Source organism: Leptonychotes weddellii, chromosome 4 (genome assembly GCF_054177405.1).
Source record: "Leptonychotes weddellii isolate Sample4059 chromosome 4, ASM5417740v2, whole genome shotgun sequence".
Classification (NCBI taxonomy): Eukaryota; Metazoa; Chordata; class Mammalia; order Carnivora; family Phocidae; genus Leptonychotes; species Leptonychotes weddellii.
Window position 1 is genome coordinate 137,672,371 of NC_138372.1, and position 27,964 is coordinate 137,700,334.

At 38.0% G+C, this 27,964-nt stretch overlaps 1 protein-coding gene across 9 annotated transcripts in view; it reads right to left on the reverse strand.

Moving 5' to 3' along the window:
* RGS22 (regulator of G protein signaling 22) overlaps positions 1–27,964 on the reverse strand; it is a 119,978-nt gene that overhangs the window by 49,676 nt on the left and 42,338 nt on the right. For 8 of the 9 annotated variants that reach the window (XM_081817070.1, XM_081817066.1, XM_081817073.1 and 5 more), the window contains exons 8-14: positions 25,823–26,447; positions 23,531–23,692; positions 20,411–20,585; positions 15,530–15,663; positions 11,837–11,951; positions 10,286–10,408; positions 9,166–9,267 (exon numbers count right to left, since the gene is read on the reverse strand). In XM_081817070.1, coding sequence (XP_081673196.1) covers positions 9,166–9,267; positions 10,286–10,408; positions 11,837–11,951; positions 15,530–15,663; positions 20,411–20,585; positions 23,531–23,692; positions 25,823–26,447 — 1,436 coding nt within the window. The remainder of the gene's footprint in view (positions 1–9,165; positions 9,268–10,285; positions 10,409–11,836; positions 11,952–15,529; positions 15,664–20,410; positions 20,586–23,530; positions 23,693–25,822; positions 26,448–27,964) is intronic. The other variant, XM_081817068.1, reaches the window with a different exon arrangement.

Here is a 27,964-nt window from a genome sequence, read left to right on the forward strand (position 1 = left end):
GAGAGCTTGCTCTTGCAACAACATGGATGGGGCTAAAGGGTATTATGCTAAGTAAAATAAATCAGACAGAGAAAGACAACTCCTATATGATTTCACTCATATGTGAAATCTAAAAAACAAATGATCAAACAATAAGCAAACAAAAAGACTCTTAAATACAAAAAACAAACTGGTGGTTGCCAGAGGGGAGGTGGGTGAGGGGATGGGTGAAATAGATTTAAAAAAAGGTTAGGAGCTACAAACTTCCAGTTATAAATTAAATAATTCACAGAGATGAAAAGTACAACACAGGGAATATAGTCAATAATATCGTAATCACTTTATATGCTGACTATACTTATCATGGTGAGCACTGAGTAATGTATAGAGTTGTCAAATCACTACGTGGTACATCTGAAACCAATATAACACTGTATGTAAATTATACCTCAATAATTAAAAAAAAAAACCAGAAAAAACCAATAACCAACTGTTAACCTGCTGGTGAAGAAAGAAGTAATTTCCAGTTAAGAACTTAATCTCCAGTTAAGATGCTATTAATTTGGTTTTGTTTTAAATATAATTGAAGTACTTCAGTAATTATTTCTCTCCCCCACTAGAAAGTGAGCTCTATAAGCAAAGAACTTTGCCCCAATCATCTCCGTATTTATAGAACCTTGCCTGGCACATAGCTGCTCTCAGTAAGTGTTAATTAGTAAGTAAGAATATTGTCAAAGATATTCTTTAAAGGTTGTGATTCTATGAGGTATATTCTGAAACTCAGTAAGTTCTAGTACTGATTGAATGAATAGCTATGAATTTAGTAGTTGCTGTTCTTCCAGCCTATTTGCTTGGATATCTTCAAATTCCTCTTTTCCTTCCCCATTGTCTAGGTAATTGAGAGAACCTTAAGTATTGACTCTAATAATGATAATGATATTTACTTATTACATAGCGTGCTCTACAGTATACAGGCAAAACATATCTTACTGCACTTCGCTTTGCTGTGCTTTGTAGATACTGCATTTTCTTTACAAACTGCAGGTCTGTGGCGACCCAGCATGGAGCAAGTCTCTTGGCATCATTTTCCCGACAGCATTTGCTCACTTTCTGCCTCTATGTCACATTCTGGTAATTCTCACAATATTCCAAACTTTTCATTATTATTATATTTGCTATGGTGATCTGTGATCAGTGACCTTTGATGTTATTGTAATTATGTTGGGGTGACACAGACTGTGCCCAAATAAGATGACAAACGTAATCGATAAATGTTGTGTGGGTTCTGACCGCTCTACCACCCAGCCATTCCCCTGTCTCTCTCCTTGTTCTCGGGCCTCCCTATTCCCTGAGACAAAACAATTGGAATTAGGTTAATTAATAACCCTACAATGGCCTCTAAGTGTTAAGTAAAAGGAAGAGTCAATCAATGCAGCACACTTCATTATTGTTTCAAGAAATTACCACAGCTACCCCAACCTTCAGCAACCCCCACTCTGATCAGTCAGCAGCCATCAGTGTCAAAGACTCTCCACCAGCAAAAACATTATGACTTCCTGAAAGCTCAAATGATGGTTAGCATTTGCTAGTAATAAAGTATTTTTCTCAGAGAGAGAGAGAGAGAGAACAAGCAGGGGGAGTGGCAGGCAGAGGGAGAGGGAGAAGCAGGCTCCCGCTGAGCAAGGAGCCCGATGTGGGGCTCAGTCAGGACCCTGGGATCGTGACCTGGGCCAAAGGCAGCTGCTTAACCGACTGAGCCACCCAGACACCCCTAGTAATAAAGTATTTTTTAATTAAGGTATATACATTGTTTTTTAGACATAAGACTATTGCACACTTAATAGACCACGGTGTAGTGTAAACATACTTGAATATGCACTGGGAAACCAAAAAAATTCATTGGATTCTTTTACTTTATTTTAATTTAATTTAATTTAATTAGAGAGAGAGAGAGAGCATGCAAGTGGGAGGGGACGAGCAGAGGGAAAGGGAGAGAATCTTAAGCAGGCTCCACACCTAGCACAGAGCCCCAATGCAGGGCTCGATCTCACAACCCTGAGATCATGATCTGAGCTGAAATCGCTTAAGCGATGAAGCCACCCAGGCACCCCTCGTTCGACTCACTTTATTGTGATATTTGCTTTACTGCAGTGGTATGGACCAAACCTACAATATCTCCAGGTATGTCTGTACTACAAAATATTCCCACCTACATTATCTTATGCCATCCTTACAGACGTCCTGTGAAGTAGACATGAGAACTTTTATAGGGTAAAGGAGGTGAAGTACAGCATTGAAATCAGTTCTGCATCTCAAGTTTGAGCTTAATTTTGTTCCTAGCTATGAAACTTCAGCACGGTTAACATTTCAGAGATGTAGTTTGTTTTTATCTATTAAAAAATAGGATAAAAATACCTCGTATGTTTACTGTGGGTATTAGAAAATATATGACTGCTTCCTTTTCTGGTATGCTGACAGGCTAGATTAGTTGAAAATCCTTTCTCTATAAAATACCTAAAATATAACAAATATTCTTTTAAACGTATGGCTGAGATAATAAGGAAAACCAGCAGGGGCCAAAATTAAGTAATATACTAAAAATCAGGGTGATAAGCATGAGCTGACAATAGGACTACCATGGGGCAAACCAAGAGTGTGGGTTATAAGAGCCACTGGGTACAGGAGACAAGTCTTTGGACCCTCACTAGGTGGAAAAGTTATACTAAGAGCCATACATACACCAAGGTCCTTGAAGGGGCATACACAATGTGAAATGCAGAATGGGAAAAAAATATATGCATGTGTGTATCTCTATCTCTGTCACTACCTATATCTACATTGACCAAACCTAGGAAACAAAAACAGAAGCTTGCTTGCCCTGGCCTAGACTCCATGCAAAAGAATTCAGGATTCATTATTGTAAATTTACCATCTTGTTGGGTTGGGTTTTCAAGATTACACTTGGCAAATAAGGAAACTCCAAGATGAGAAATCAGCATTAAAAATGTGCCTAGCATAAGCACCATAGGTAAAAACCTCCCTAAACAGCTCATAATTCAGACTTACCTATAAGAAGGAATGCAACACGTCGGCAAAAATAATAAATAGCAAAATTAGGTCTTCCAAAAACTACAAATCATAGAATTATTGGATGCTGTAGCAGTCAGACTCTCAGTGTCTCCTAGCGTTCATGCCCTTTTGTAATTCTCTCCCCCTGTGTGGGCATATAATGCATGGCTCGCTTCTGACCAACAGAATACAGTAAGAGTGATGAGATATATGTGATTATGTGTATGTGATTACATTACACACAATGGTAATGCCTGTCTTGCTAAGAAACTGCCTCCCTTGCTGGTTTTGGAGAAGTAAGCTGCCATGTTGTGAGCTGTCACCATGGAGGGGGCCACACTATATGGCACAGAGCTGGGGTAGTGTCTAGCTGACAGCCAGTGAGAAACTGAGTTCTCCTCAGCCCAGTGGCTGCAAGGACCCTGATGCTGCTGACAACCATGAAGCAGATCCTTCACTGTGGGACTACAGATGAGAAACCAGCCCTGGCCAACGTCTTGATTTACAGCCTTGCAGAGGACCCAGCAAAGTTGTGGCCAGGCTCCTTATCTATATAAACTGTGAGATAATAAATGTGTGTCATTTTAAGCCACAAACTTATGGTAATAATGTCATGCAGGAATAGATAACTAACATAGCTACAGACTATAATATATGTTTAAAATGTTTAAAGACATAAAAGAAGAAATAAAAACATGAAGGAAAAATGAGACAAAAACATCAGAGAGACTTGAAAAACACAAGTAGAAAAATAATAAAAAAATAATTCTTAAAATAACTCAATGGATGGGTTAAATAGCAGATTGAAATCTGCTGAAGAAACAACATATGAACTGGAAAACAGATCAAAGGAAATATATCTATTTCAATTTACCACACGCAACACAGATACTAAAAGAGAGAAAAAGGGGCACCCGGGTGGCTCAGTCAGTTAAGCGTCTGCCTTCAGCTCAGGTCATGATCCCAGGGTCCTGGGATCAAGCCCCGAATCAGGCTCCCTGCTCAGTGGGGGAGCCTGCTTCTGCCTCTGCCCCTCACCCCACTTCTAATCTCTCTCTCTCAAAAAAAAAAAAAAAAATACAGAAAACCTTGAGAGATTAAGAGAGATATAGGATTGACAACATTACCAGACAGGGAATCCTGAAGGAGAGAACACAGAAAAGACAAGTAGAAAAACTGACGGAAATAATGGCTGAGGATTTTCCAGAATTGATAAAAGACATGATTCCTCAGATTCTAGAAGCAACTTCAACCCAAGAAAGATAATTATGGTAAACATACTGAGGTGCAATATGGAACACTGAAGTTTAAGAGAAGATTAAAAATCAAACGATGAGAAAAAGCAAAGGGGCAACAGGAGACTCCTCAAAAAGAGCAACAGAAACCCTAAGACAGTAGAATAATATCTTCAAAGTGCTGAGAGAAAATAGTCAACCTATAATTCTATATTCAGTCACATGACCGATGAGAGAATTTAAATAAACATTTTCAGACAAATAAAATCTGATTTTTTACCACTAGTAAATCCTAATGAAAACCCTACTAAAAGATATTCTTCAGAAATGAAACCCAAAGGAAGGAATATGATGCAAAAAGCAATGATAAGCATGAAATCTGTGTGTGAATAAATCTACACAAACATCAATGGTATCAAAACAAAAATGATGATAGCTACTTGGTAGGTATATAAAAAAAATTTAAATGCCATACAAAAATGATATGTAAAATGGGCAAGGTGTGGTGGAATTAAAGTGTTCTAAGATCCTTAAGTTATTTGAAAGGATTAAGATAATGATTAATTGTAGACTTTGTTAATTTTGGTATGCATGTTAAAACTGTAAGCGTGAAAAGAGAAATAGAATATGTAACTTCTAAAACAGTAGAAGGAAATAAAATGTAAAGCATTATTACCACCCACATTTTATAGGACATGAAACTGAGGCTTATTAAACTGACTGACTTGACTAAGTTTACCCAGCTAAGAACTAGCATAATAATAACACCATCTGATGTAAATTCATTTCTTTCAACTCCAAGTCTGTGATTTTTTTTTCCCTTCTATGTCATATACCCTCTGATCTAGGTGATACATGTTCCATTGAATAAGGCAAAAAATCTCACACTGCTGCAAGAATATCTTTATATTAAATAGCACTTTGTAGTAAAAGTAAGCAAATCCTCTTATTCCTCTTTTCCATTTCATTCTTACCTACTCTCTCCACTCATTAATTCCTACATTCTCCAAATAATTTTTCTCCTGGGCTCTAATTTTTACTTTTTTTTTCTCTCTTCCTCTTTCCCACTTAAATATGTATGTGATTAATAAGAATAAGTGTGTGTACATGTGTGTAAACATGTGCAATATTTATGATCATACTTGTTTGCTTATTTCAAAACAAATTCTCAATGTATATGCTGTAGAGAGTGGTAAATTCTAAATGCCTAGTTTTTGCTGGAATGCGCTTTGTTTGACAGATTTCTACAAAGATGAAAGATGTCATAAAAGACAGTGGTACCCATGGGCGCCTGGGTGGCTCAGTTGGTTAAGCGACTGCTTTCAGCTCAGGTCATGATCCTGGAGTCCCGGGATCAAGTCCCGCATCGGGCTCCCTGCTCAGCAGGGGGTCTGCTTCTCCCTCTGCCCTCTTCCCTCTCGTGCTCTCTGTCTCTCATTCTCTCTCTCTCAAATAAATAAATAAAATCTTTAAAAAAAAAAAAAAAAAAAAGACAGTGGTACCCAGATCTCCTTCATCCTTTTGTAGTACTCTATCACTGAAGCAAGTATGTAGTATCAAAAAAGCAGTAGGACTATCTGTGGCAACACTCTAGGCTCCAAATCTTAGCAGTGGTAGATGGTCCCCTGGAAAACTGTTAATAGAGTCAAAGACTTTACCTCTGCACTAGGGTAAGTGACTCCTTTTCTCCTTGCCAAGACCATTTCAATTGGCTTCTAACTGCACTATTCTATCTTGAAGCCATGCAGTAAAATCTTCAGGATGCGCCCTAGGCTGCAGTTCAAGCTCTTGGACAATTACTCTTGCTAAGTCACTGTCACTGATTCCGCATCTAGTCTGCCTACTTCTGCAATATTTTATCAGGCAAAACTTCAAGGTATGTAATTTGCTTACTATCATACAGAAAAGCATATAAGTCCCTTGGAACCAACTCTTGGTCTCCTACCATATAGCGTGTCAGATGTATAAAAACAATTTTATATTGTTCACAGTGCCTTTAACATGGTGCCAGCTGATTACATTCTACCATTGGCATTATTGATCCAAATATCTGTATTGTAAATATACCCTTGAAGAAAGCCGTACAGCATTTGTATTATAAAGAAATGAATGCTATTTCATACTGTGAGGCAATTCTTATATCTGGAGGCACAGAAATCTTGGATAATTAAAACCTAAACCAATCTAGACCATTGCTCTATTAACCAAAAAATAAAGTAACCATAGATGTAAAAAGCAAACAAGCCAAGAAAAAAAAAATCACATGACTTGCTCCTTCAATTTCCCTCTATTAACCTGAAGGCAACTCTCTCCATTGTTCCCCCCTCCCTCCTGCTGTGACTCCCCAAAAGATAACCTAGGGAAGAATAAGTAAAGTCATATGGTATTTATCTCTCTGACTTATTTCACTTAGCATAACACCCTCTAGGTCCATCCTTATATATGGAATCTAAAAAACAAAACAAATGAACAAATGACAAGAAAACAGATTTTTTTTTTTAAAGATTTTATTTATTTGACAGAGAGAGACACAGTGAGAGAGGGAACACAAGCAGGGGGAGTGGGAGAGGGAGAAGCAGACTTCCTGCAGAGCAGGGAGCCAGATGTGGGGCTCGATCCCAGGATGCTGGGATCATGACCTGAGCCGAAGACAGACGCTTAACGACTGAGCCACCCACGCGCCCCGACAAGAAAACAGATTCTTAAATACAAAAACAAATTGGTGGTTGCTAGAGGGGAGGTGAATGGGGACATGAATAAAACAGATAAAAGCAATTAAGGGATATACAAACTTCCAGTTATAAAATAAGTCATGGTGATGAAAAGCACAGCATAGGGAATATAGTTATTAATGTTGTAATAATGTTGTTTGGTGACAGATGTGACTACCCTTACAATGATGAGCAGAGTAATGTACAAAATTGTTAAATCACTATGTTGTACACCTGAAATGAATCTAACATTGTATGCTAATTATACTTCTATTTTTTAAAAAAAAAAATTTTAGAAGATAATCTAGAGGAGGATAAAAAGCTTTCAGACCTTGATGATCCCCAAACAGAATAATCCATCTCAGAATAACCAAAAGTTGGTTGTATCCTGTTTCACAATACTTCTATAGCGGGTAGAATAATTTCATTACTAAGAACTAGTAAGTCTACCAAACTTAAATAGAATTTCCATTTGTACGAGTGCGTGGAAATATGGTGACTACAACAACAACAAAGAACCCACTTGATGGATCAGCCAAAGATGTTTGGAGGAGTGGGCTTTGCAGTAGTGAAAACATAATAAATAACAGATGGTACTTTTCCAGACAGGAGCAATAGGCCAGGGGGAGGGGGATATGTAGAGACCCACAGGTCAAGGATGAACAAGCAAAAGAGCCCACTATGTGGTCTCAAAAAATGGTACTGGCAAATTAGAGCTATAATTTCATGATTGCATTGAGCCAGATCTGGGCTAGGTAGCAGCTGAAGCCCTTGTTCTCATAATAAAAAGTACAAAGCTCTGTCAGCTGATTTACAAAGCATAGTTATTAACACCTGAGTCCGGGTGGTGGAAGGAACAACAAACATCCAGCAGCTCTCTGAGATCCTGAATAAGAATATAAGGGCGCCTGGGTGGCTCAGTCGGTTGAGCGACTGCCTTTGGCTCAGGTCATGATCCCAGGGTCCTAGGATCGAGTCCCACATCGGGCTCCCTGCTCTGCGGGGAGCCTGCTTCTCCCTTTCCCACTCCCTCTGCTTGTGTTCCCTCTCTCGCTGTGTCTCTCTCTGTCAAATAAATAAATAAAATCTTTAAAAAAAAAATAAATAAGGTAATACGCAATATGACAAAACTATCTCTGCATCATTTGGGGAGAGGTTCTCCGGAATGGGGTTATTCCAGCTTATGAGAACCACTTACGTGGTGAACAAATATAGAAGTGATTAGCAGTTTTCTAGGCTTGAAGACTTCTCTCCATAAAAGATCATAAGATCCTAGGGCTCCTGGGTGCCTCAGTCAGTTAAGCATCTGCCTTGGGATCAGGTCATGATCTCAGGGTCCTGATATCGAGCCCTATGTCGGGCTCTCTGCTCAGCAAGGAGTCTGCTTCTTCCTCTCTTTCTGCCCTCCCCCCTGCTCATGCTCTCTCTCTCTCAAATAAATAAATAATTTGAAAGAAAAAAAAGATCACAAGATCCTAAGAATAAAAAACTGAAAAGATTAAGTGAGCTTGAGTCATAATTCTATTCTCTTTCCTTCCCCCTCAAAAGAGGCCACTCTCTCGGTTTCCCTTTGCAGAGAATCCTCTGTTCTTCCTCCTCTGTTTTGCTTCAGCATGGTCTTGAGATGTTCTTTCCTCCACCTCTGTCTCTGTCTTACATGGTGTGTAGTACAGAAGCATAGGGGATGACATGGAGCCTACACCACAGAGTCAACATCATTTCCCGCCCTCTAGAAGGTCACCAGGCTGAGTATGTCCAACAGTTGATTCCTACAGTAAGCTCAGAGAATAGCTCTGGTCAGTGTCTCTGTTCCCCATCACTTCAATGATTCATGACAAGTCCTCTCTCAGGGTTCTCTTTTAAGTCACTCACAACCAAACCAAAAAGGCATAAATTACAAAAAATATGGGATGTCCTTTATTGGCAGAACAAGTACTTGCCAGCAGAGAAAATAAAGCAAACCAAATAAAATAGATAAAATGGAAACCCACAAATCAGACTATAAAACAATATTGTACTGACATTTAAATGAAGAAATCCCATGGCAACAATTTACCTGCTGCCTTTTTGCCTGTAGTCCCAGATTTCTCTTGTTTGGAGCTGGACACAACTTTTTCATTTTTTTTGTGTACTTAGAGCTGCACATTGAACCAACATTATTTACTACTTACTTGGGCTTGTTTGCATACTTTAAAAGGGTGAAGTGTTTCTTGGTAGAAAAGCTGATGATAAGCCTGTAGGTCAAACCAAAAGTACACACTGTTCTTCCACAACTGTAGGTGGAAAAAATACATAAATCATTACCACCCAATTATTAAAGCTCTACAAAGCTCTAATTTCAAATATAAATAATTGTTCAGCTCCTTGGTGTTACCATAAATCAGGTTCAATTTAAGATGGTCTTATCTTCTATTACAAACTGGCAGCATACAAAATATTTACTGGTATTGTCACTAAAATATTATATTTTTGCATGTATGCCTCTTATATAATTGGCCATTAAAATAGGAAGCATGCTAGTTAACAATTAAAGAGTAATGACATATTTCTGGCATGAAACCAAAATCTGGAGGTATTTTGATATATATGGACAAATGTATATCATACTGAAACCAAACACTACTCTAATAATTGAGCCAGTGAAATATTTTACATTTGAGCAAAATGAAAACAAAACAAAACTGGCAATGAGTTTTCCACTATCCATTGCAACTTCTAATTGTTAGAGTTATTAAAAATGAAAATTAAAGGATTGATAGACATCAACTCTGAATTTAATATATATTACATCAAAACAAAATTACATGAGAATAAAATATTGTTAATAATTCAAGTCAAGGGGCGCCTGGGTGGCTCAGTCAGTTAAGCGTCCAACTCAATTTCGGCTCAGGTCATGATCTCAGGGTCCTGGGATCAAGGCCCATGTCTGGCTCCATGCTCAGTGGGGAGTCGGCTTCAGGATTCTCTCTCTCCCTCTCCTCCCTCTGCCCCTCCCCTCTGCTGGCACGCTCTTTCTCTCACTCTATAAAATAAATAAATATAAAAATATTTAAAAAAAATAATACAAGTCAATCCTTTACTTTTCTTTGTAATTCTAGTAGGATAGTGAACCAAGAGAATTATAACTGAGATGTTTACATTTTTACTAAATATTTAGCATAAAATTTCTTACCAGAAGAAATGGGAATTTTAATATCAAATATAATTATTTGAGCATTGAATTACTTCAACTTCTCTTAGTTTAAAATGAGGTAAAGTCATAAAATTAGATTTAAAATCATTATTTTCTACCTTGTTTCCTGAATGTTCACAGAATTTAGTAAAGAAGAATCCAGCTCTATTTTCTACATACAAAGTCTGCAACAAATTTTCCATGTCAAATCCTCCCAAGGCACTATCTGCCATGGTTTTAACCTAGATAACAAAACAGAAGTCCATGATCCACCCAAGAACATGGTGATTTTTTATGACTCTGTACAACAGGGCTTCATAAATTCTGCCAGGCTGTCGTTTTCCTTCTGGACTTTTTATTTTATTTTTGTACCATGTAAGTAATTAATGCAGTATGTTTGCATATAACTGTCACTTAAGAGTCATTTATGGAGGCAACTATGGCAGCAGACTTCATTCTATTACGAACCAGTCTGATTTCAAACTTAATGTTAGGGTAACTTCTCAACCTCTATTATTTTCATGTTTCAGGCACAGCGATACCATTTTAGGAGTCTTCCAAATCTCTGTTGGTGGCCTCGTTCCTACATATTTACTGTTATTTTAGCCTTGAGGTAATGCTATAATGGCTACAAGAGAGTTATAAAAAGAACCATCCTCAAGGTCTCTCAGTGCTGCTCGTTAAATGTCCTCAGGGGGCCCCTCCTTGGATAGTCTCACTCTGTACAGCTCATGGCCTTCAGAATGTAAATGGTAATGTAAGTTCTCACAAAACGCTGTTATTTTGGGGCCTCTCTGCCAGTAAAGCTGGCAACCCTAATACCATTCTTGAAACACAGAAATTTGGCTACTGCCCCAAGCATAAGAGTGACTTTAGAATATGAAAAGGCATCCACCGTTCACAGGAACTCTGGCATTTGCTGTATGGAACTCAGACTTCTTTGTAATCTTAAGATAACTGTGGCATGAACAATTTAAGGCATTGTTATAGTGTCTCTCTGCCTCTCTCTTTATCCCTCTTCCAAACATATTCTAAAGTGAGAATTTAATGTTTTTATGATGTTTAACTGTTGGCATTCCAAAAACTAAAAAATATATATTATTTTGGTAGGGAAAAAAGCCCTAGTTGGAAGAAAAGGAGAACTGTTTGCTTAGAATAAAATAAAAAGTTATACAAAACTATAGCTAAGTGTTCAGACTATATTGGGACTACCAAAGTTTCTACCTAAAGTATAATCCTTAGGGAATATAAAATTGTCAACCACAACTGGTGTAGTAAATCCACTTTATTAAGGTAGCCACACACTGAAAATACTCTGCTTTATAAAAATTGTTTCCAAAACATAACATCAAACATTATTTTTTATCAAATATTAGCAATTTAATAAAAATAATAGATGGTCTTATTTTGTATCTAAGGTATTCTCACACCAAAACTGGAAGACAGTTGTTTTTGAAAATAGTAATCAATGGAGTATACATAGCAACATGGAACTACAAAAGGAAACACAGATAAAATTTTTGTATACAAATCTTTTTGGAAGGAAAAAATAAAGTGTATTGTTTAGTAGAGAAAAAAATACTATGGTAAATCAATAAAAATTCTCTAAAATCAGGGGACATTGGTCAGTTAAATGAAGAGTCAGATAAATCAGTTCTCAAAATACTTACCAAAGGTTCTTCTGTGTAGGTGTATCTTCTATCCAGCTGGGGTTTCAGACATTCAGAAATGTCAGTAAAAGATGTTAAGCGAATAATTTTGCTGCTTTCTGACCTGCGCCTCAACCTAAATTATAAGGATAAGAACGCATTGATCAATATATATTGAACACCTTTGGTATATGTGGCACCAAATCTTAGGAGTGCATCTGAATGCTGTGAGAGAACAGGGGAAGAAAAAGTACAAGTATCAGGTCCAGGGTGATTTAGACCAACTCTCCCTTTAAAGACCTACTAGATAAACTGAAAAATACAAAAATTAATCTGCTAAAAGAAATTTGAGTGCTAACAATGTAGTCAAGAATTTCGGAGCCAACAGAAATAAACCCACAATTACATGGTCAATTAATCTTTGACAAAAAAGGCAAGAATATGCAATAGAAAAAAACATTCTCTTCAACAAGTGGTGCTGGGAAAATTGGACAGCTACATGCAAAAGAATGAAACTGCACCACTTTCTTACACCAGAGACAAAAATAAACTAGAAATGGATTAAGGACCTAAATGTGAGACTAAAACCATAAAACTCCTACAAGACAACACAGTCAGTAATTTCTCAGACATTGGCCATAATCGTATCTTTCTGGATATGTCTCCTGAGGCAAGGGAAACAAAAGCCAAAGTAAACTATTGGGACTATATCAAAATAAGAAGGTTCTGCACAGCAAAAAAACAAGCAACAAAACTAAAAGACAACCTACTGAATGAAGAAGATATCGGCAAATGACATAGCTGATAAAGGGTTGATATCAAAAATATATAAGGAACTGATACAACTCAAAACCAAAAAACAAATAATCCAATTTAAAAATGGGCAGAAGACATGAACAGATATTTTTCCAAAGAAGACATCCAGATGGTTAACAGACACATGAAAAAATGCTCAACATCACTCATCATCAGGGAAATGCAAATCAAAACTACAATGAGATATCACCTCACACCTGTCAGAATGACTAAAATCAAAACCACAAGAAACAAGTGTTGGCGAGGATATGGAGAAAAAGGAATCCCCGTGCACTGTTGGTGGGAATGCAAACTGTGCAGCCACTCTAGAAAACAGTATGGAGTTTCCTAAAAAAGTTAAAAATAGGCCACCTGGGTGGCTCAGTCGTTAAGCATCTGCCTTCGGCTCAGGTCATGATCCCAGGGTCCTGGGATCAAGCCCCGCATCAGGCTCCCTGCTCAGCGGGAAGCCTGCTTCTCCCTCTCCCACTCCCCCTGCTTGTGTTCCCTCTCTCGCTGTGTCCCTCTTTGTCAAATAAATAAATAAAATCTTTAAAAAAAAAAAAAGTTAAAAATAGAACTACTCTACGATCCAGCAATTGCACCACTAGATATTTACCCCAAAAATACAAAAACACTAATTCATGTATGTATATTGTACACAATAGCCAAATTATGGAAACAGCCCAAATGTCCAGCAATAGATGAATGGATAAAGAAGATGTGGTATACATACACAATGGAATATTACTCAGCCATAAAAAATGAAATCTTACCATTTGCAACGTCATGGAAGGAGCTAGAGAATATAATGTTAAGCAAAATAAGTCAGTCAGAGAAAGACGAATACCAAGATTTCACTCATATGTGGAAGTTAAGAAACAGTACAAAAATGCAAAGGAAAAAAGAGAGAGACAAACCAAGAAACACACTCTTAACTATAGAGAACAAACTGATGGTTACCAAGGGGAGGTGGGGGGGGAATGGGTGAAATAAGTGTTGGGGATTAAAAAGTACACTTACGACGATAAGCACTGAGTAATCTATAGAATTATTGAATCACTATATTGTATACCTGAAACTAATATAACACTGTACGTTAACTACACTGGAATTACAATAAAAAACTTTTAAAAAGGTAATATAACTGACAATATAAAAAAAAGAAGCGGTTTATATTTACAATGGAATATTACTCAGCCATAGAAAAGAATGAAATCTTGCCATCTGCAACAACACAGATAGATCTAGAGAGTGTAATGCTAAGGGAAATAAGTCAGTCAGAGAAAGACGAATACCACAATTTCACTCATATGTGGAAGTTAAGAAACAAAACAAACAAGGAAAAAAAAGAGAGAGACAAACTAAAGAAACAGACCCTTAACTTTAGAGAATAAACTGAGGATTACAGAGGTGGGTGGGGGGATGGGTGAAATAGGTGAAGAGGATGAAGAGTACACTTCTCTTGATGAACAGTGAGTAATACATGGAACTATTCAAGCACTATAAACTAATATAAACTGAAACTAATATAGTACTGTAAGTTAACTACACTGGAGTTAAAATTAATAATAATAATAACAATAACAATAATAATAATAATAAATTTTTTAAAAGGAATTCTGGGGCCAAAACTCATTGAGGAAAACAAAATTCCCAGAGGTGAGGATTCTGGGAAGATGTCAGAGTAGGAAGCACCAGGAACCTGCCTCCCCCCCTAAACAACAATTGCACTGGCAGAATCTAATGTAACTCTTTTGGAACCCTGGAGCCTTAAGGCTTTCACCTTCCAGGGGAAGGCTTGCAGAATAAATTGGGTTCATTTTGGTCAATTAGAGTTGCTAACACAATAGCAGCAGCTAACCTTCCCTACCCCCAGCCCTGTGGCAGACAGCTGTGCATGTGTTCTGGAGCATTCTGCATACAGCTGCAAAAGCCAGGGCGAGCAGAAAAGACCCTGTCTACCAAATCTCAGGGATCTGAGCTCTGATCTCTGATTGCTGCTGCAGATCACAGAGGTGCAGACAAGGCAGGTGGCCACTGTGGTTGCTCCACGTGGTTGCAAGCCCAGTCCCCTTCAGGCTGAAGGGACTTCCAGGAACTTAAAGAGACATTGACCTTTTTACCCCCAATCTTCATTTTTCTCTTTTTCCTCCTTTTAGAAGGCAGACATGAAAGATTAGGACATTCAAAAGCAAAATGCATTTGTAGGGAAAAATTAGAAAGTGACCACACATGCCCAGGAAAAGGCACATACTAGAGAGGACCTAAGAAGGCCCTAAGTTTTACCTCAGGCTGATCTTGGCACAGTCTACAAGTAAAAAAAAATAAAAAACAAAAAACATTAAAGATAAGTTAAAAATGGTGAACTTTGTGTTAGTGAATTTTATCCCGAAGGAAAACAAAAGAATAAAAATGAAGTAATAAATTAGTGGGACCAGCAGATCCCACACCAAAGGTAACACCAAAGGGTATTTTTTTAGGTTGACGGAAAATAATCCCATTTGAAATAAAGAACAGTAAAAAGAGTACATATGTGGGCAAATCTAAATGAATAAGGTAATATGCTGTGTTAAATAATGACAAAATTCTTGACAGTCTTATGAGTTCGCAAGTTTGAGAAATACCGAACAGGGCCAAGTAAGAACTGGAGGGAAATCTTCTCAGAAGTCTTTTGACCGTACAGCTCATAAAAGGGTGGAGATCAGAGGCACCATCTATTTCAAATGACTAATCTCAGGAGTTCTGTTCCTAATTCAGAGTATGCATGACTCTAACACCTATCAATGAAATATGTAAGGAACTCCTATTAAAAAAAAAAATCAATGTATTCAGTTTTCAATTTCTATTTAATTTTTCAATTCCTCAAAAATCTTACCATTGCAGAATAACACTTGGCACATAAAAAGCAGTACCTACCCTTTCTCAATCACATCATCCTTCGAAGAAATTAGATACAAAGACTTGCTCCTCCAAGGTTTTTGAACTGCTGTTTTCACTCGAGGTGGTTTCTTGGGAGATTTAGGACTTTGTAATAAACTGGATTCTTCTTTCTAAAAAATGGTAAAAAAAATACACAAAGTGAAAAATGAGCAATACAAAGGGGAAAAAAAAGGGCCAGAGAATAAAGCATAGCTCTGCCCATCACTAGAGGATTTCTTCTCTCAGTCTACTGCCTACCATGCTTCCCATTAGAATACAAATGTACTGCTTCCTAAACTCCTGCTTTTATACAACCAGCAGGCTGAACCCCCTACAACTCTTTAGAATATAAGAAGAGAAAGGCCAAAGGTTTATATATCCTTATTCATAGCACTGTGAAAGAAGACTCTTTCCTAGAGGGAGAACTTCACAAAAACTTCTTTATTCTCTAACTGCATAGGTTTTAGTACATCTGAGGGGTGGAGTAGGGGGGCTGGGGAAGGGGGGTGGCAGGGCAGGGAAAGGAAGCAAGGATACAACCGGTCCATAATAAAGACCTATACCTTAACAAAACTATCTCCTTCCATTTTGGACATTTTATTTTTGTGGTTATTATTCCCATCCTTAAATGTTATTTATGATAGAGTTAACTATTTGGTAAAAGCCACATGCACAAATCAAAAAAAGTATAAACGCTTAAAGGTCCAAATGTAGGAAAAAGAAACAATGATCTGAGTATGGGATATACATAAATGTAACATTACATAACACTTGAAAGTAAGGATTATGGGGGCGCCTGGGTGGCTCAGTCGTTAAGCGTCTGCCTTCGGCTCAGGTCATGATCCCAGGGTCCTGGGATCGAGCCCCGCATCGGGCTCCCTGCTCAGCGGGAAGCCTGCCTCTCCCTCTCCCACTCCCCCTGCTTGTGTTCCTGCTCTCACTGTGTCTCTCTCTGTCAAATAAATAAATAAAATCTTTAAAAAAAAAAAGTAAGGATTATGAAATTATGATATATGGAAAAATGTGATGAAGATGTTAAAAGAAATAATCAGAATACAAAAGTGTAAGTACATTGAAATTAAAAATTCACAACAAGACCAAGAGAAAATAAGTAATAGTTGTCTACAAGTAGGTGAGATCAGAGGTGATTTGTTTAGGGAGTCCCTGGGTGGCTCAGTCGGTTAAGCGTCTGACTTCGGCTCAGGTCATAATCTCAGGGTCCTGGGATCGATCCTGGGATCGAGCCCCAAATTGGACTCCCTGCTCAGCCCCTTCCCCCACTCATGCTCTCTCTCAAATAAATGAATAAAAGCCTTTAAAAAAAAAGTGATTTGTCTTCAGTTTCCAAATTTACAGTAGTTTTGTTATTTTATAATTTGGAAAAAAAAAGTCAAATATGTCAACTTCTATTGGAATTTAATATATGTTGCTGGAGAGCAAGGAATATATTTGTGATGTTTTATTATCCAGAACAAACAATAAAATCTTATATACACTCTAGGTGCCTAACAACTACTAATATTTTTTTAAGAATTCCATAAACAAAATTAATTACTTAAGTATGGTTTACACATAACTTCCTAGGTATCAGGCTTACATCTGTTTTAGTCATTCAGAACACAGCGTGACATTAAGCAACACTCAATAAATGAGTGGTACCACAGGGGGCTGAGCTTATTAAAAGTATCATACAAAGTGGTCAAATTCATAAAAACAGAACGTTGAATAGTGGTTACCAGGGGCTGCAGGAGGAGAAGGGGAGTGGTTTAATGGGTATGTGGTTTCAAATCCACAAGATAAAAAAGTTCTGGAGATCTGTTTCACAACAATGCAAATATACTTACTACTGAAGTGTACACTTGAAAATGCTTAAGGTGGTAAATTTTACATGTTTTTTTACCACACTGAAACAAGTTTTCTTAAAATAAAATAAAAAAATTAAATGTCTTATACAGAGAAAAGCCTAAGTTAGAATTTTAGGCCTTTCTGGCTTGGGTGAAAACTAGAAGGGTACCCAGAAAATCCCTGATGGAGAAGAAACTAAAAGGACCCTGTGGAATTGGGGGTGGGGTGGGGTAGGTAAAAGCACTGTTCTATATCTTGATTATGATGGCAGTTACACGATGGATATGTCTGTCAAAATTCACAAAACTGTACACTAAGAAGGGTAAACTTTACTGTCTATAAATTACACCTTAACACCGCTTGTGGAGCCCAAAGTGGGGCTTGGACTCAGGACCCTGAGATCAAGACCTGGGCTGAGATCAATCTCTCCCCACTCCTCTGGCATTGCTGTCCTTCAAGTTCCTTTCCCTAACCACACCACTTACTCTATCTTGCCACTTACCTCCCAAATGTCGTACAAATGTTATTTGTACAAACATTTCTATGTTATCAGAATACATGCTCCCAACACGACACCTCTAAGACATATATTAACTGGTCACAGGGGCGAATGGGGGAAGATTAGATTTATAGTGAAGTGGCAGAGAAAAAAGCCACACGGTGCAAAGGAGGTCAGGAAAATATCAAAACAGATAGGAAATCATTAGTGCGCTAAAGTGACACTAATTCAGAGTGTGGTCCTCAAACCCGCAGCAAGAGCATCACCTGGGAGGAAGCTTGTTGAAAATGGCAAATCCGTAGGCCCCACACCAGATCTCCTGACTTTAGGTATTCAGGTGAAGCCCAGGAATCTATTTTTTTTAAGATATTATTTATTTATTTGACAGAAAGAGAGAGCAGAAGCAGAGGGAGAGGGAGAAGAAGAGCTGAAGGTAGACACTTAACCGACTGAGCCACCCAGGCGCCTGCCCAGGGATCTATTTTAACAAGCTCTTTGGATGACTCTTATGCATATACGCTGAAGCTTCAGAACCACCAGGTTACCTCAGTGCTTTGAATACCAATCCTCTAGCAATCCTATCAAAACGTGGGTTCCAAAATGTGACAATTGTGTTCAGGCAGGTTGAAAGCCTCAGTTCTAAGCCAACCTCCTGATTTTACAGAATGATTCTGACCCATTCCAGAGCAATTAAATCAGAATCTCTGAAGGTGGAACCCAGCCATCAGTAGGTCTTAATGAAAAGCTCTCTATGTGATTCTAATGTGCACCTAGGGCTAAGAAACCACTGACAGAAAACATGAAAAGTCTCTTCAGCTCTCAAACACGACTTGTTGAAGTCAAACTTTAAGAACTGTTCTATATCTCTCTACCTTTTAAAATAAGATACCCTGAACATAAAATAATCTCTTTAGAAGGGGTTGTGTGTGACTATGGCTGGTAACACTTAACATTCTGTGACACATTTAAAGGCTATTAAGAGGGGCGCCTGGGTGGCTCAGTCAGTTAATCATCTGCCTTCGGCTCGGGTCATGATCCCGGGGTCCTGGGATCCAGCCCTATGTCAGGCTTCCTGCTCAGGAGAGAGCCTGTTTCTCCCTCTCCCTTTGCCTGCTGTTCCCCCTGCTTGTGCTCTTTCTCTCTGTCAAATAAATAAATAAAAATCTTTTAAAAAATAAAAAATAAGGGGCACCTGGGTGGCTCAGTCGTTAAGCGTCTGCCTTCGGCTCAGGTCATGATCCCAGGGTCCTGGGATCGAGCCCCGCATCAGGCTCTCTGCTCCGCGGGAAGCCTGCTTCTCCCTCTCCCACTCCCCCTGCTTGTGTTCCCTCTCTCACTGTCTCTCTCTGTGTCAAATAAATAAATAAAATCTTTAAAAAAATAATAAAATAATAAAAAATAAATAAATAAAGGCTATTAAGATTAAGAAGACTCTTTACTCCTGAAATGCACGTTTTGGCTACAAAGTATGTAGGGTTATTTACTTCTTCTGTATAAAGTTGAACTTCCCTTTTCTTTTTTGACTTTGTCCTTATCTTTTTGTACTATTTTATTCTCCCCCATTATAAAAAGTACTCACTACTTTTAATTCTGCTGTTGCTACTTCTCATTCATTCATATTTATTAAGCAACTATCATGTGCCGGGCACTTTGGGTAAGTGCTGATATTCCAGTAGGAGACTATAAGACAATAAACATTAATCACGTGGTCATGAGTACTATCAAGCAAAATCAAGCACAGCAGAGGGCTTGCACAGTGATGGAGGGCATCTGTGCCATCCTATGCAAGTGTGCTCATATGGAAATGTCAAGGACAGCCTCTCTGAATACACGATGCTCGAACACACACCTAAAGTGAGTGAGGGAACAAGCCACATAGATAGCTGGAAGAACAGTGCTCCACGTGAAGGGGACAACAAATGCACCACTTCCCAATTTTTGCGTGGTGTGTTCCAAGAACAGCAGAGAGGCCAGTGTGGTTGCAGTAGACCAGGTTCAAGAAGAATGGTAGGAAATGAGGTCAGGAGGTCAGCAGGGGTGTGTATAGCTGTGTAAAGACCTGGGACTTTATTCTGAGTGAGAGAGGAGGCCCCTAGGGAATCCTGAGCCAGTGAGTGACCTGATCATATATTTTTAAAGGCTCACTCTGGTTGCTTGGTGGAGAACAGACCATGGGTTTTCTTAACTCATAACTGTTGCAGGATGCACATTAACAACAACCCCCCCAAAAAAGCTTATTATAGGGCGCCTGGGTGGCTCAGTCGTTAAGCGTCTGCCTTCGGCTCAGGTCATGGTCCCAGGTCCTGGGATCGAGTCCCGCATCGGGCTCCCTGCTCAGCGAGAAGCCTGCTTCTCCCTCTCCCACTTCCCCTGCTTGTGTTCCCTCTCTTGCTGTGTCTCTCTCTGTCAAGTAAATAAATAAAATCTTTTAAAAAAAGCTTATTATAAAACTTAAGTATTAGTGCACAAAACCCAAGCATAGATATTTTATCATAAACTTAATAAAGAAATCAAAGTATCAATGTCTACCCAACCTGCATAACAGGTATCTGTGGAATGCAAGATTTAGGTCTTAATGGCAAGAGGGTTGCCATTTGTGGAAATGGGTCAACATCCTTCCTTGGTTTCTCTTGACGGAGGTGCCAGAATTTCAGTTCAGCACTAGCATGTTTTGCTGAGGATGAATGAGTAACACAGAATCTTGGTGCCCTAATCAAAGGAAAAACAAATTTAAGATTAAGCTAGACAATAAGCCTCAAAAATCGAAAGCCTACAAAATCTAGAATGCCAATGCTCACAATGATCAGTCTTACCAAATCCTTTTTCTAAAAATTCCCACTTTTTTTCTGCTGCCTCGCCTTAAAAAAAATGTTTGTCTACGATATATCAACTGCCTGAAATCACACTCACTCATATAAAGAGGCAATATACACTAGGAAAAAAACAATAAAATTACATTCAAATTACTATCTGTTTGATAAGAAAAAGAAATCTATATATCTATTGTATTGAAGGAATTTTTAAAAATAACTTACAGTTTCTAGTAAAATAAACATAAAATGCATATGTGGTCATTTTAAAGCAGTAAAGAGAGGGGGCATATGCACCCCAATGTTCATAGCAGCAATGTCCACAATAGCCAAACTGTGGAAGGAACCGAGATGCCCTTCAATGGACGAATGGATAAAGAAGATGTAGTGTGTGTGTATATACGTATATATATATGTATATACACAATGGAATATTATTCAGCCATCAGAAAGGATAAATACCCACCATTTGCATTGACATGGATGGAACTGGAGGGGATTATGCTAAGTGAAATAAGTCAAGCAGAGAAAGACAATTATCATATGGTTTCACTCATATGTGGAACATAAGGAATAGAGCGGAGGACCACGGGGAAGGGAGGGAAAACTGAGTGGGAAGAAATCAGAGAGGGAGAAAAACCATGAGAGTCTCTGGACTCCGGGAAACAAACTGAGGGTTACAGAAGGGAGGGGGGTGGGGGATGGGGTAAGTGCGTGATGGGCATTAAGGAGGGCATGTGTTGGGATGAGCACTGGGTGTTATACGCGACTAATGAATCGTTGAACACTACAACAAAAACTTACAATGTACTATATGCTGGCTAACTGAACATAATAAAAAAAACTGGTAGATGAAATTCACATTTTAAAATATAAAGACATTTTTATAATGTTTAACTATACTACTAAAGTGGATTTTGATTCATATGCTCTATTTTCAAGCCTTAAATTTAAAGATAAGAATTAGTTTTACAACAATTTATATAAATGACAGACCAACACTACTTCCAGAAACCCAGGAAAAAGAATGTTTGGCACAATGTCAAGGCCGTGCTTAATTGGATGGCTATCCTGGTATTTAGTCTATGGGCTCTTTATTGGCTACAGGGCTAACCCCAGCTGTCAGGCCTGATGCTATTTGCAGCTCGGACCAGGTTTCCTCCCTGATGCCACAGCCCAAAGACAAATTCTCACTCCATATTTCAGGTCCTGGTAGAAACAACAACAACAACAACAAAAACAACAACAACAACAAAACTGCCTCCCTTTAAAACAGGAAGAAAGCAGATATTCCCCTGATGTGAACACAGGTTGGGAGTGGGAGAAAATCCAAAGTTCATAATTAGTTTAGATTCAGAGAGAACACTGTATAGATCTAGGTGGTCATCCTAACTATATTTCAGAACCTTTACTTGCATACTTGGAAATATCCAAAATGACCTCTTATTCTCATGTCAACCAGTAAGTGGGAATATCTACAAGATCCTTATCCAATAAAGCATACATGTGCTGGCCAGAAAATCTAAGTGTCTCAATTTTCTGATTTCCATCATTATACTATACTCATATGGACCCCCATAAGTCTCTGCTTATCTAAAAGTCTCTGCTTATCTAAAATGCCCCTATCAATTTAATCTTGCATTATTATTTCACTCATAGCATTAATTTTTTATTAGCCACTATGTAACTTCATCAAATATTGTGGAATAAGTTTCACAATCAATCAAACTGGTGTTGTATTATTTTTCATGCTTCCATCATATGAGTTCTCATGTACACTGCACACAACTTAATTCTCAAGCTCTAGAGGGTGGGAGAAGGTATGTCACATAATACGATCAAAGAAACTGTATTCAATATGATGTGTGTATGTGTGTGAGTATGTACATATGTGTGTGCATATATATCCCAATAGAAAAATGCGCAAATGAGATAAACAAGCAATTAATGAAAATTGAAATCCAAATGACCAAATGACTGATCATGGAGAAGATTATCAGCCTCACTAGTACTCAGGGAAATGCCAGTTACAACCACATGACACCAATAACACACTAAACACATATGCAAAAATTTAAAAGTTTGACAATATTAAATGCCACCATGGATTTACAACAATGGGCACTCTCTTATTCTGTTGATGAGAGCATAAATGGATACAACTGCTGTAGAAAAATGGATATGTGTATAAGAATATACATTACAGCACTGCTTTTAATTGTGAAAAGTAGGGAACAACCCAAATGTTTAAAAAAAAATAGCAATTATGGTATATTCATGCAGAATACCAATAAACAACAATGAAAATCAATAAAACTCTTAAACACAATTACAGACAATTCTCTCATGTAATGTTGATAGAAGACACAAAAGAATGCATACAACATGATTCCATTTATATAAAGTTGTAGAACAGAGAAAAGTATATGCTTAAGGATTTATTTGCATACACGGTTGGTAAAACTATAAAGAGAAGTAAGAGGATGATAATCACAAAAGTCAGGATAGTGGTTACCTCCAAGGGGGAGTGAGGGTGTTGTGATCGATAAGGGACCTTCAGGGGTCTTGGCAATGTTTTATTTCCCAGCCCACGTAGTGGTTACATAAGTATTTGCTTCATGATATTCATTAAATCGTTGTTTGTTTTGTTTCTTAAATTCCACATATGAATGAAATATATGGTATTTGTCTTTCTCTAACTGACTTTAAGGAAGGCAAAAGATTTAATAATCTTGTCATTTTAAATCTCAGTAAATTATAAATCGGTAAGACAAAAAAGTATAACTCATAACCTGCCTAGGAAAAGTAAAAGCAAATAAGTTTGATTCACATTATTTTTCTCACCAATATAGAAGTAAGGGTTTTACAACCTCAGCCTGAATATTTCTTAAGTGTTCTTCATTCCACTGAGATGCGTCTAGCAGTTTAAGTTTTGATAATATTTCTGCAGAAAGGTAGCAATCTCCATTGCTTACTAGATAGCATTTTTTCATCTTCTCAAGATGTCTAAAACAAAACAAATCCACGCACATTGCTATGACATTCAACAAACCAAATGTTTTCACTTCTAAGATGTTTCAGACAAGCAATGAACTATCTCAAAACCAACACTGAGTTACAGGAGTACCAATGTGGAGATAAAAATATTTTTTACAATTATGGGAATAAGAAGGGTATTTTTGGTAGTTTGAACAATGGTCTTCCAAAGATGTCCATGTCCTAATTCCCAGAATCTCTGAACGTTACCTTACATGGTCGAAGGCATTCTGCAGATGTGATTAGGATTTTTTTTTTAAGGATTCTATTTATCCATTTGAGAGAAAGAGAGAGGGACAGAGCGAGCACAAGCAGCGGGGAGAGGCACCCAGGGAGAGGCAGACTTCCTGCTGAGCCGGGAGCCCAACATCGGGCTTGACATGGAGCTTGACCCCAGGACCTGGAGATCACGACCTAAGCCGAAGGCAGGCGCTTAACCATCTGAGCCACCCAGGCGCCCCAATGTGATTAGGATTTTGAGAAGATTATCCTAGATTATCTAGATGGCCCTAATGTAATCACAAGGGTCCTTCTAAGAAGGAGGCAGGAGGGTGAGTCATTGAGAAAAGATGTGCGGATAGAAGCAGACCTCAGAGAGAAGATGCTACATTGCTGGCTTGAAGATTGAGGAAAGGCCATGAACAAAGGAAAGCAGGTGACCTCTGGAAGCTGGAAAAAGAAAGGAAACGAATTCTCCCCTAGAGCCTCCAGAAAGAATGTAGCCCTACCCACCCATGTTAGACTTCCTAATTCCAAACTGTGACAGAATAAATTTATGTTGCTTTAAAAGACTAAGATACTAATATACATCTTCCATGTAATCAAAGTTACAATAAAATCACTAATATTTATACAAAGGCTTTAAGAAGATACTATGTGAACTTTATTTAAAAGTCAGTAAAGTGGGGAGTCTGGGTGCCTCAGGCCTTAAGCGTCTGCCTTCGGCTCAGGTCATGATCCCAGGGTCCTGGGATCGAGCCCCGCATCGGGCTCCCTGCTCGGCGGGAAGCCTGCTTCTCCCTCTCCACTCCCCCTGCTTGTGTTCCTGCTCTCGCTGTCTCTCTCTCTGTCAAATAAGTAAATAAAATCTTTAAAAAAAAGTCAATAAAATCCTAGAAATATAAAAAATAAATAAATAAAAATAAAAGCCATTAAATTTGTGGCAATCTGCTACAGCAACAACAGGAACTAATACAGGATTGCTCCTGAAGAATTTATATAGGTTGCTTGCATATAACTTCCTTAATATATCTTGAAAAGTGGTAGTGGCTTTCTACTCCATGATCCATCAACTCATGGCTGCATAATCAACCATTTGATAACCCCTGATCCTATAAGTATGCACAAAAATGAGCTCTATGATCTGAATGCCATTGAAATAAGTGGAATAACCCAGTAACTAGTATACACTCAGTCAAATCCTTCCTGGGAATTGCAATCTACTGTATTGATCTGCTTCAGAGCAGAAAGGAGAACATAGACAGGATAAAAACCTTCCTAAAGCAGGGTCCTCTTAAGGTTGTTAAAACTTACCGTAATCTAAAACACATGGGATAGGCAAATAAGGACCTGGACCCATCAGACAACCAGGAGGCTCTCAAGAGGATATGTGGCATATCTAGGAGATATCTTATTCAGATATGAATGTCCAAGTGGCATCCAACCAAAGATCACGGGATTTGTTAACTGAGCAGGCTGCTAGGAACAGCAGTCTCTTACCATGGCATAAGGTACATTTTATATAAGGTATCTGAAGTCAGTGTGGTTATATAACAGAAAAATTATTTTCTCTAAAAAATATATCACTACAGTGTTATAAAAATAAGACAGAATGATTGATTTGAAAGCAGGTTTAGAATCCATGGGAAAAAACATATGTGAACCCAAACACCACTATTTGTATCTGAAAATTACAAAATCACAGAACTAGTAAAATCAGTATTATTATAATAAAATAAATGTTATTATTCATTTCTAAAAGTATAAATTACATTTTTATCTTTATTTCAGGCTTTCTGCCTGTGCTTAAGGAACCCAAACTAATATTCCATAATTAAAAAAAAAAAACAAACAACTATTGAAAGTAAAAACTAGACCTACCTTTGATGTCTTCTGGGGTCCTTAAGGACTTTCAACCTCTCAATATCCATCCATAATGACCAATATCTCTCTCCTAATGTATCTTTTATAAATTTCTTAAATCTTTCAAACTCCTTTCTATTGCCAATATCGTAAGCTTTGTGAGACATACACCAATCAGCCCTGGTTTCTGGTCCAATGCTCTCACTCTTTGAACTTGCTTGTTCTAACATCTCTTCTGACTTTTCACTTGTGATTTGAAATGTTTCACTTAACAAAACATTCCTGCCAGGGATAGGCTCAAAACCCTCCTCAAGCACCACTTCTGTTACCTTGTTGAAATTTACATAATCTGGGCTTTCCATCAGTGGCTCATCAAAAATTTGATGAATTGCTACTCTCAATATAAAGGTTACATAAGATCTTAAAAATTCTTCCCATGTTGAGAAATGCAATATAAGGCTTTCATCAGCATCCTGTTGCCTCTCAAGGTATATTCTCAGAAGGGCTTGAGAAGGAGTGTCTTGTAGAGAGATGGACCCAATGTCTTCTTCTTCTTCTTCTTCAAAATGAGAAGTTAATCTAATGGTTTCAGATGAGTCCCTTTTTATCCTCGGGTGAATTCCATCATCAAAGATAAAGCTGTCTGCATTAAATCATAAAGGGCTATTAGATCAGATATGAATACAAAGTTGCTTTTATTATTAACTAGATGTTGCAGAGCCAGCATGGTAAGTGGGTTTGGCACAGGTAGGCACTTCGTGTACAGAAGGGGGAGTTCTGAAGCCACATTTGATACCACTAGAGAAAAAACTGCTAACAGGATTGGCCATGTCTTCCTTGGACATGGAAGTGGATAATGGTGGCAGATGAATGAAATATTTGACATCCCTATTACAGAGGATCTTCAAAAAGACATTATGCACTTTTAAAATGTCGTATTTGAGGCTGATATAGAATGTCCATATGTAAAGGCCAAATCTATTAAACAATTGTTTAATGTACATATTCTAATATGTCATGCTATAATATAAAATAAAATTAGACAATCAATGAACAAATCAGAACTGGAGTCATATCAGGAATTTTTAAAAATTCACTATTTTAACCAAAAGATTCAATTGCTATCATACTTACAACCTACTATCAAAATTACAAAATGGCATAAGGTACTTATGAAGGCTTACAAATACAAATGGATTGTTTCACACTTTCTCTAAAGACATGTAGTCTTTATTTAGACTTATTTATTTTCTCCTTATTTAGAAATCAGTGAAATATCTGATGTCAGTGCTTTATTTCACATGGCAAATCTACCGCTTGAAATGCCACAGAGCAGGAAAACTGTTGTCATCTGTTTCCCCACTTCAATGGCCATTTTCTCAGTAATAGTTTCAAATCCCAGTGAACTGGAAGTGTTTTATTACAATTTTTATTGAAAATGAAGATACTGGGGCGCCTGGGTGGCTCAGTTGGTTAAGCGACTGCCTTCGGCTCAGGTCATGATCCTGGAGTCCCAGGTTCGAGTCCCGCGTTGGGCTCCCTGCTCAGCAGGGAGTCTGCTTCTCCCTCTGACCCTCCCCCATCTCATGTTCTCTCTCTCTCTCATTCTCTCTCTCAAATAAATAAATAAATAAAATCTTTAAAAAAAAAAAAGAAAATGAAGATACTAAGTCCCCCCAATATTAAGAGACTAGACTTTTGTAAACCTATGAAAAGATGCTGGGTATACACTCAATCCCACAGAAGTGGAGGGAGAGAGCAAGGCCTGCATTTCTGTTCACCACCCTCCTGCTACCCTTTCTCTACCCTTTCACTATCTTTGCTCTCCAATTTTCTACTTTACTATTTGGGGGAAACAGCAAGAAACCTATAAATTCAGCTATTTGCAATTAAGGAGACTATTTTCCTTCTTTACCTAGATTTAGGTTCAATTCTAGAGAACCCAGATTTAATGTCCTCAGAGGTTGCTTACACTTTTCAAAAGAATTAGGAACTTAGTGAATTGCTAAGTTCCTCTCCTGAGGCACATTGCTAGATTTTTTCCTCTAGCAATATCATGTTAATGACACCCACTTCTGAAAGTTTCCTCCTATATCTATGAAAAGTTGGTATCGTCCACAAAAGTTCCCCACGGTAGAAATGTATCTGTTTTTCAAGGAG